Below are 11,054 nucleotides of genomic sequence, written 5' to 3'. Positions count from 1 at the left end.
AAAGTGTGTGTGTGTGTGTGTGTGTGTGTGTGTGTGTGTGTGTGTGTGTGTGTGTGTGCGTGCGTGCGTGCGTGCGTGCATGCATGTTTGTGATTGTCTGTATAGAGAGCAGTATAGGGAGCAAATTAGACCCCGGCAACTACCGCCCTATTTCTATTATAGCTCCATCTCGAAAGCGATGGAAAAAATAGTCTATGAACAGGTTGAAAATTATCTTGCCACTAAAAAACAAATGTACAAATTCCAATCTGGCTTCAGAAGATCCCACTCCACTGACACATGCCTCCTCTATTTGAGTGACCACATCAAACACGAGGTGGGTGCTGGCAAATGCTGCGGCATGTTCATGCTGGACCTCCAAAAGGCTTTTGACACTGTGAACCACTCCATACTGGTTAACAAGCTAAAAGCAATTGGTCTTGATAGCACATCAGTGACCTGGATGCAATCCTACCTGGAGGGGAGAACAGATGGTGGAGGTGAATGGAACACTGTCCTGTCCTGTCTGTGTCCCTCAGCACCTCAAAGGCCCTTAAAGGACCTATAACATAAAATTCAACTTTTTCAATTTCTTTTGTGTTTTTGGGGCTCCCATATGTGTTTTCTCTCCCCACAAATAACCAATTTTGAACAATCAGGCTTTCATATGATTATCATATGATTATCATATGAAATAGGTGCTTTAATGGAAATTGCTCTCAGGAACAGCTCAACTGATTTTGGTCTCATCATGATGTCATCAATGTCACCCTACTTTGTATATTTCCTCCTTCTTCAGTCTTCAGTTTCAAATTTACATTTACACTTTGTTTACAATGTCCACCATTGTTGATTTTCCGAGCTGGCATGGAATGGAAACGAGCCTGGTTTTATCTAGCATCAGTATTATAATGACTCAAATATTAAATAATCTGCATATGCTGATATGCACCACCACCTCAGGACATTGTGGTACTGCAGCTAAAACTGCTTTCAAAATCCAGAAAGAAATGACAAGGCCTGGTTATATCAGAGTGGTGATTGAGGCTCAAACCATTAGAAAGAACTTTGATGGACATAGACAATATATTAAATATTAAAAGCAGTTTTAAAATGCATGTTATTTGCGCTTTAAAACAAGGCTCCAGACTTCCCAAAACAAACTGGTCAGGCTACTACTTGGCCTCACTCCCCGGCCCGAACCCACCTCACCCCTGCCCATTTTGACAGGCTGGAATGGCTTAGGGTTGACGACAGAGTACAGCATCTTGCAATGGGTCTGGTTCACAAGATTCGCTACACCACCAACACCAGAGGGAGTTCAACAAACCATGTGCAACCCAGATTCGGCACAAACAAGGGACTAAATTAATTTAGCTCCTATGCCACCAAAATGTGGAACACCCTACCAACAGTCATTAAGACATGTGAATCCACATGTGAAGCCCCCGTAAAATCTGAATCCCCACCTGTCCCCTTTCCCCCTTACTGTATATGTTTCCTTTCCCTTTTTTACCACCTTACATGATTTCCTGTTTTTTATATAGATAGGCCTAGAAGTGTATATTTGTACGTCTCTAAATGTTCTGATGAATTGAAAAGGGTGGACCCTGTTGTAAACAAGTGTAATGCTTTATCAGTGTGTCGTCCACAGCTAACCGTTTTTTTTATTGAGTTGTACTTGAAATGTACTGTAATTCTGCAAACTGTTAAATAAACAAATACTTCAATCAATCAAACACACAGCAAACTGAATTCACTGCGGTGGATTCAACAGATTCCATGCATGGTGGTGGGCACGTACTTTACTGCACCGGAAACAACCATTTAAAGATGATAATCTACATCTTAAAGAAATAAATGAAGCATCTGAATGATCCCACTCATAATCACAATCAGAAGAAACATCCACAACAAACTTCTCTCCCCCAACATCATCCTCAAAAGTTTCATCAGAAGTGTAGGAATAATTAAGTTATCTAGCTAGTGTAGCCCAGTGGAATGGAGGCGAGCAGTGTCTGTCCAGGTGTTCTATCTCTTCAAATGGATTCGGCCTCTACACTCCGAAAGGCTCTCATGGCTTTCACCCAGGTTTACCATTGAAGATGCCAGTCAGTCAGTCAGTCCCCTATGCTGCAGCCTGTCATGGAATTCTGAATCAATCAGTACTTAATTGATGAGGCAAGAGGAGGACGACGACAATATTCTAATCTATAGTGATGATAGATAAAGATATGCTTTAATTGTACATGATATCATGCGGAGAAGTACAATAACACTCGTGTCGGTGTTACAGAGTTCTGCCAACGAGCACAGGGATCAGAGTCAGACCATAGTTCGCTGCTACAAGGACAAACTGAACCATAACAAGACAGGCAGGCCTAGCAGAGACATCTTGGCTCCTACAAGCTATACCAAATGTCATATCATCATGTATTAGTACTATAAGTGATGGTTAAATATAAAGGTTAGAATATAAACATTCTTCCCCAAGCCACATACACTTCCAGTGCTGAACCTTCCGATGCAGCTGCGGAATGATGTATAATATGCATGTATAATATGCATCCCATCAGGATGGGTAATTATATTAGATTAGATAACTGTATCGGCTGGTTCCAACATGCCTGCTATGTGCTTACTACTGTAGTTACAACAGCTGCATGTCCATGGTGACGTCTGACGTGAACATACATGGAGAGCAGCAGGTTGTCCTTCAAAGTATTTATTTTATTTCTGTACATGACCAGAAAACCCATGCTTGTTTTCTTGGCGAGATTGAGAGGTGAGATTGACCTGCGGAAATTTCCTCCAACTGTTAGAGTCTAACAGTTGGGGGGATGATCAACATTGATCATACGTTTGGCTGTAGCATACCGTATTAAGTCAACTGAATGTTTTATCATTTGAAGGTTTTCAAGTTTCATACAGTTTGATTTGATGTCATCATCCTTTAAATATGCAAGTCACTGTCTGCATTGGTGGTGAACTCTAGTCTATACTAACAGAGACACTGTATCCGTCTGCATATCTACCAAACATGATTGCAAAAAAGCACATCCTCTGTGTGAGGACAAGAAGATGAAGAATATAATTGGATATATTGTTGTGAAGAGTAAACCTTTTGAAACCGACACAGGTATCAGGCCGGGCATCCATGAACCTTGGCCAGCAGAGGGAAGCCTGGAAGCCTCTGGTACACATCTCAGCTAACCTCTCAGAGATTAGAAGGTATGTCATCATGTCAAGCATATAGTACTGTAAGCCTGATTTTTACAACTGTGCAGCTCAACAAAGCGACATGCTGTAATACTTGAACCAAACCTGTGTCCACAGCCAGCAAGCTACCGTCTAACTGTTGCACTAAATGCATTGCATTCTTTCCTACTCCGCAGTTATAAGTCAACATTTCTCTTTCGGACATTTGACCCAGAGGGCACAGTCTTCTACGGAGACACCAAAGGTGGCGATGACTGGTTTGTCTTATCCCTGTATGAGGGTGTCCCTGTGATGGAGATCAGCAAAGAGAACATGCAAGTTAGTGTAAGAGGTGGGCCTAAAATCAATGATGGACAATGGCACCAGGTAAGCTCAGCTCGTGCAGATAAAAGGCATGCTATATTATTTCACAAACACAAGGCCATGGTCACAATCAAGGTCAGGTTGAAATAAATTCCCACCAACAATGTTGTGGGTTGTTGTGTGTCAGCCATTACACACATTGCCTTTGTGTTCTTTTGCCCAACACAGCTTGGTCTGACTAGCCAGGGAAAGTTTGTGTTTCTGTATGTGAACGGGTCCAAGGTCTTGGAGGTGGGCATGGACACTAAAGAAGCACATGAGCTTGAGCATTTGGCGGGTCAGCTCCGGATGGCCGTCGGTGGGATCCTGACACGTCGGTGGGATCCTGACACGTGGAGGCTAATTCTCCCGGTAGAGTACTGCATGTTCAACCCGACTCAATGGTTCAACCAGTTCGCAAGATGGCAAGAAATGCACTCTTTGTGTGTGTGTGTGTGTGTGTGTGTGTGTGTGTGTGTGTGTGTGTGTGTGTGTGTGTGCGTTTCATATATATACACACATATGTAATTTACCCTCTTTGTTGCTGCTGCAGTTACATCCGGCGATGGATGCCTGTGTAAAGGAAGGCAACTGGCTGAACCTCAACACTCCCTGGGAGACGGAGGAGGAGGAGCTCTGGCCCTGCTATCAAAACATCCGACCTGGCAGCTACTTCACTGGCAATGGTTTTGCCGTCTACAACACCTCAGGTGGAAACAGAGCGCTTGATTGTATATGATTTTGGCAAGGCTTTAAATAGCCCCCTTGTTTAATCTTTAGCCCTGTACTCACCTGAGATAAGGCAGGCATGCTTTACATGACAACCCGAGGAATCAATATTAGAAAAGAAATTAGCATTGTATTTTATTTGACTCTCAGAAGATAGCTTCACTCTTATTTCATGTAAGGCCCTGCATGGTTAGCATCATAGAGGAACAGAGGAAACATTAAGGGAACAATTTAGCTGGCTTTTGGCGATTACATCAGTGATTTTTGGGGGGCGGAAATTGCTAAATGGATAACAGACTGGATGTTTAACTGACCTGTCAAACGTAAATTCTATTAACTCAATAAAATAATATTTCTTCCTCTAGTATTTTTTCTTGAGGAAGAAGCGACTGAGGTGAAGATGGAAATGTGGGGAGATTTCAGCCAGATGGATGGGACCATTCTGAGCATCAGAGCCCTTGGACAAGAGTTAACACTGGCAGCCAATAATAACACAAAGGTACAAACATCTATTACCTTTATAAAGTTGAAGTTGTGGCAGGTTGGCGTTGTCTGTCTGTCTGTCGGTTTGTCTGCGGTAGGTGCACAGATATGCCCATATATTTACTGGACATGCCTGATGTCAGTGAGAGGGGAACGCAGGGAGAGCGAGATGGAGAAGGACAAAAAGTGAGAGTGGGAGGGAGAGAGGAGTGTAGAGTGTGTGTGGGGCAGGGGGGTAGAGGGAGTCGGAGAGAGAGAGAGAGATAGGGGGGAGTCAATTTCACCCACACAATAACCCAGACAATGCTGGGTAGCGAAATACCATTTAATTTTCCGACCAAAGATAAATCTCGAGAATGGTGTCAGTTTGCCTTCAAGGTGTCAGTTGTGATGCTTCTGGTGGCACATCCTGTTTAGAACATTAGGGTATAATGTGGCCTCCGGAGGTTGACAGCGAAACGGTGTGAGCAGTGTATCAGTTCTTCTTCGGACCATGATAAATTGTTTTCAAGTTTTCTGGTGGTGTAATTAATGTACAGAACTCAGCCATTAGAGCCCATGTGGTATTTACTCTAACCACTAGGTCGCTATCAGGTCGCCCAAGTTATGTGCATGTTTGGCCAGTTGGGTTAAAAGTGAATCTGTTCATAACTGCTTCGGATTTCCTGCTGGCTGACAGACAGACAGAGACAAGGACAAAAACGAACTATAATGATTCTTATCGCTTTACGGCACAATAAGTAAACTAGGCCTTTCTTTCTCTTGCATTTGCAGTTGCAGGATGTCACACTCACATTTGGTGAAGATGAAATCATCACCGCACCGAGTTTCAATAGACTGGCAATAATCTTTCAAAGGGACTCACTGCAATTGCTGACATATGAGAACCCCACAGAGCCCGAAAGGGCGTCTATCATTACAGAGAGCCTGCCTGGCTATTTGGCTATGTGGAGAAAGGGACGTTTTGCCATCGGAGGCCTCTTAGGTGAGTGTACCAAAAAGCTAGTCATTCCTTTTAAAGGTATATATTCAGTGATTTCACATAATTCAAATATCACTTCTTTTTTTGTTTTGTTGTGATAATCCTCCCTACTATAGAGTGTGCTGACCATATAAGGAGTTCCTCCCTGTCCCCAGTTAACCCCTGGGGTCAAAAAACCTTAGGTTGGCCTGTCACGTGTACCCCCCACTGTAGTATGTGCATGTGCATATCTTGTTACTGGGGCGGACCGAGGGGTTTTCCAAATCACTGAATGCTCCTTTAAGGCGCAATGCATTTTATACAACAGTGGTTTTCAACCAGTGGTCCGGGGCCCGCCAGTGGTCCTTGAGGGGGTTCCAGGTGGTCCCCAGCTAAATGGTAACCAAATTAACCCTTGTAGATCTTTAACTCTTGAGAGCGTAAAACGTTTCATTTTACGCTCTCAAGAGTTACATTATTGTTAAACATCAGACAGCATTAATTACAAGTCCACACAATTAGAGAATGTAGAATAATTGTCCTTTTGATCAACGTTTGCCGGTAGTCTCAGCAAGTTTTGAGTCTGAGAGGCTAAATCTCATCAAATGCCAAATAAGTGATATGAAAAGGGTTGAAAACCACTGTTACACAACAATACATTTGTCTGCATTTTCCACCGCATTGTTCCCCTTTCATCTGAAGGTGAGGGCTATGTGGGCTCCAACTACTTGAGAGGTTGCCTGGAGAAGATCCAGATCGACGGGAAGGATTTGGACCTTGACTCGGCTGTCAAGCATGCCTCAGTCTCCTCTTACAGCTGCCCCGCATAGCGGATATAACAAAGCGTTCTAGACTTAAGCTAGGCATTTGGCTTAGATGCAGAGGTTCTTTTTACCTTTGGTCGGGATGACATGTAAAAGACACTGCAGTGTTGTTTCCTATGAATACGGGGTTATGGGAAGGCAAGTGCAGGAGTCTGTTAAGAGAAACTTTACAAAGAACACTTTTTAACAGTATGCATTATTATTATGTTTAGTATGCATGTTAAATTGAAATGACGTTGCATTAATTCTGGTAATAAGACCAGGTAGGTAGACTGGAGTTACATTTGGAATCACATTAAGTTAGGCCACTGACACTTTTGTCTAATCTGACATGTACCAAACTATTTCTAATATTCACAATAAAGAATGAACAAACTTTCTGGATTAACAGTTACATTTCACTCCATGCTCATCCTAGACCAGTGGTACACTACTCACTAAACATTTTCATGTCAATGACCTCCAAATGCCCATACGAGAATGTTCTTGTTAGATTAGATTTAGTACAGTAAATGGTGCATTTATATAGCGCCTCTACATAGATTGTGCAACACACGCAAGCACACACACACACACACACACACACACACACACACACACACACACACACACACACACACACACACACACACACACACACACACACACACACACACACACACACACACACGTCTGGTCTAGCTGGTTTACACTTTGGTCTGAAGGCCTGTCTTGACTTGACTTAAATCAACCATTTTGCACATCAATGGCTTTTGTTCTGACCAGGGTGTCTGTCGGACTGTTCCTGTCCCTAAACTGGGTGGCATGGATCTGCATTTTATTGTTTGTTATGGTCATGTTTTTCCATCACAATCTCACCGACAAACTATTTAGAATAGGAACCCTGCAAAGCCATACAGGCTCTTTCTCTTTCTCAGATTAGAGTGGTAGAGGCGGGAAAGAATCCCATTTTGAAGCATTACAATGAGGTCCATAGGCTGGTGGGGAAATCCCAATATAAACAGGGGCACTCTTCTATATGGGACAACCCACCTATCTTGATAGGTAAACATTATTTTTGTTGGGAGCCTTGGCAGAGGAATGGCATGTGTGATTGATCAAATCAAATCAAATCAAATCAAATTTTATTTATAGAGCACATTTTCAAAGACCAGGAGGCCAACCATGATTTATATGATGATTTATATAAGGATGCAAACTTTTAAGTCGGGGTTGGGGACTCAATTTCATTTGATGGGGAGGGCTGCATTTTGGAAATATCTTCAACTAAGGAGTAGTGTGGGAAGTGCAACAAACAAATCATTTCCACAGTTGGGTGGGCCACTAGGGATATATATTACTATTAGAAGCAAAATATCCATTACAAAATCATACATATAGATTCTACCTGTTAAGCTGTTTAGGATGGGCTTGGTAGAAGACAAAAGATGTTGGAAATGTAAGGGAGAAACTGGAACATTGTAGGCCTACATGCTTTTAGGGAATGTCCTGGAGAGAAGTACAGAGGAAACTTGGAGAATGGTTGGGACATGAAGACTACCAGAATCGCCAATGTCTTCTGGGAGATCGCACACTTTTGCCCCAAGGGCAAGGGACAACATGCATTAGTGCCTTATATCACTGCAGCCAGGCTGAAATTGAGAAACTGGAAGAGCTCGTGCAGTACCACGCCGTGGTACCAAAACAAATTGTGACGTGCACGCGCAGGTACGGAATGGAACGGTGCACGCGCATGCAAGATAGTCTAGAACGCATCCACCTAGATTCAAGAGAAGACGCACCCTAACCTCGGGTCATCAGACGTTGTCGATCGGACCAAAAAAGGCACTGAACCCCTACCATGAAATGTTCTATGAGCAGGGCCTGGCTGTGAACAAGTTCTTGAGCTTAGTCCAATTAATCTGGGTAAACATAGTACCTTTCCTTTCCTTTTACCAATGGTATGTCGGACCAAAGTATAGTAACCGCAACAAGACGCACCAAGTAGGCCTACCCAGGCCAGTGGTCTAGGTTTACTGGCGGTGGGCCCCTTCCCCCCCCTATTTTCGCACCGTGACCGTCCGTGCCCAAATCAAATGGCTATACTTTGCATAACAGGATTAACTGTTTACCTGAGCGCACACGGTAAACAACACAGCAGACAGCACAGCTCCAGTTAGCCCCATATGTGCCCTCTCACTACGCAGAGCTACAGAATGAGCGTAGGGAGAGGACACATATGGGGCTAGGCTCCAGTAGGCTACTGCTACTGTGGTGTTCTGCACGCAACAAGAATGCATCCTCCATCAAAGAAACTGCATGAAGTTTATCTGATTATTTTAAGTCTACTTTTGTGTTTGTGTAAACTCTCATAGTTACAATTAGCCCTGGTCCAGTGCTTATATAGCGAGTCTCTCATAGGGCTAAGTTACACGTATACAAGTTACAACAATATAGGCTTGGCTATCAGCTGTAGCCTCAGCCTGTAGCTACTGTGCGCAAACTGCACATGCCATGCACACACATGTAGGACACATGCACACATGGCGTGCCGTGGTACTGGGGGGGGGGGGGGGAATCACCATTAAGGGCCTTGTCGTCATTCAAACAGATGGTCCCATTGTAAACAGTAGGCCTATAACTATTGTAATTTAAAATGGCATATATTGAAATATATTAATGCATTCATTGTGTGAAATGTGTGACTTATGTGGTACACTGGACTTAACTAAAGGTACTGTATGCTGCAGTATGCATGTCATCCTCAACCCAGGCGGCAAACTCTGAAACATTCTCCCAGCAAGACCAACAGCAAGCAATCATACAAAAAAAAAGAATAGTCCAAGAGGTAGCCTTTCATCCGTTGTCTTTGCGCCCCCTAGTGTATTACTAAAGACATTAGATATAAGTGTACCAGTGCAGAATAGTGCCTTGTCTAATATAGGCTAAACAAGGCTACAATTCACGTCCTCTTCCTCCATAAAATGCAGGCTATTGTTAAACTGTAGGATTTTCTGATGAGCGTGCTTATATATCATGTAAAGTAAGCAACGTTGGCCAAAACTTATGCCCAGTTCGACCTTGGGCGTGGTTGTTTTAAACGCTGCGCATCTGTACATTATGCAGACTCGAGACCCCCGAGGAAGGGATGGTGGCCGGTGGGACACTGTCTGGGACCGCTCACAGTGAAGTGACAAGTGAGGGATGCTGTGATGATGTGAGCAGAAACTGCAAGTGCTTATTATTTCAAATATATAATTTATACAATTGTTCTGATTTTTATTACGTATTATTTCAAATATTACCATTTTACTCTCAATATTAATCGGTGCTCACATCGTAGCCCTCGCCTCTGCAGCGGTCGGTCTGTGGTTCTCAAGCAGTGGTCCGGGGACCACCAGTGGTCCTCGCAGGGATTCCAGGTGGTCCCTAGCTAAATGATGGAGATTTGGTAACCAAATGGACCCTTATTAGATCTCATGAGAGGAGGGGCCCATATTCATTTTACACTCTCACGAGTTAAATTATATTGTTAAACATTTTTACTGCGGATATAACAAAGACTGTTGTCTCTCTCCTAATGGTAGTGTGAGTGTGTGTGTGTGTGTGTGTGTGTGTGTGTGTGTGTGTGTGTGTGTGTGTGTGTGTGTGTGTGTGTGTGTGTGTGTGTGTGTGTGTGTGTGTGTGTGTAAACCTTAATATGATAAGATACAGGATAAACAAGTGAAATTGGAAGTGAAGTAAGGCACCAAGAAATTATAATTCTTTTAACTGGGACTATAAAAAAAATTTGTTCCCCACTGCACTAGGCTACTGCAGGAAGGAACAGATAGGCCCATTAGGCCGTCCAGCCATCGGTCCGCTGGCCAAAGAAGCGTGTGATGTTGGTGTGTTTGAGAACCTTGTGGATGCAGATCTCCTGCTTGATGTCAGTGCTGCACCATTTATTCTGGGAGGTGACCAACACCACTTTCATGGCAACAACCTGCTCAGTCTCCACCAATAAGACGCTCAAACCACACAATGTCAATATGTCTCGATGTAAAGGATACAACTAAACACACACACACTCCTTCATGACCTGACGAAGATGTAACTGAAACATCGAAACGTTGTCGCTTTTCTACTTGCACCCTGATAATAAAATAAGGGCTTAAACTGTCTGAGCTGCTCCAGTGACTCCTTTTCTCCTGTAACCTGTCCTGCCTCTGAGATGCACCAGACTGGCCTGCCATAGGCTAGAGGCGCGGTTGGAACTCCACCGTCCAACCCTGTGGCGCTTTCATCATGTTGGAGTTAGAGATGAATTCCACAATGAACATTAGTATGTTCACTGTATGATCACGATGGACCATTGAACGGTCCATTTGGACAGTCCAGGGCGACTACAATAAATGGCATGAAATATAATAAACAAATGATAGGGTAATTAGTCAAAAACGTAGAGTGTGAAGAGGAGTGTAGTGCCACCAAGTAAACTTCAAATCTATCAAAATGATTTAGGTCCATAATTCACAGATTCTTTTTTTGTTTTTTTT

At 43.3% G+C, this 11,054-nt stretch overlaps 1 protein-coding gene across 1 annotated transcript; it reads left to right on the top strand.

The window, feature by feature from the left end:
- Positions 1–2,673: 2,673 nt before the first annotated feature.
- Positions 2,674–6,672, top strand: shbg (sex hormone-binding globulin; the record flags this gene model as incomplete). The annotated part of the gene is made up of 7 exons (XM_083789458.1): positions 2,674–2,700; positions 3,119–3,210; positions 3,375–3,564; positions 3,730–3,912; positions 4,094–4,250; positions 5,648–5,737; positions 6,416–6,672. The coding sequence occupies 7 exons, from the start codon at positions 2,674–2,676 to the stop codon at positions 6,541–6,543; spliced, it is 867 nt and encodes a 288-aa protein (XP_083645584.1). The 3' UTR covers positions 6,544–6,672.
- Between the last annotated feature and the right edge of the window lie 4,382 nt (positions 6,673–11,054).

Source organism: Protomyctophum parallelum, assembly GCF_964188405.1.
Source record: "Protomyctophum parallelum genome assembly, chromosome: 18".
Classification (NCBI taxonomy): Eukaryota; Metazoa; Chordata; class Actinopteri; order Myctophiformes; family Myctophidae; genus Protomyctophum; species Protomyctophum parallelum.
Note: the sequence above shows the minus strand (reverse complement) of the source record. Positions and strands in the feature narration are given on the sequence as shown.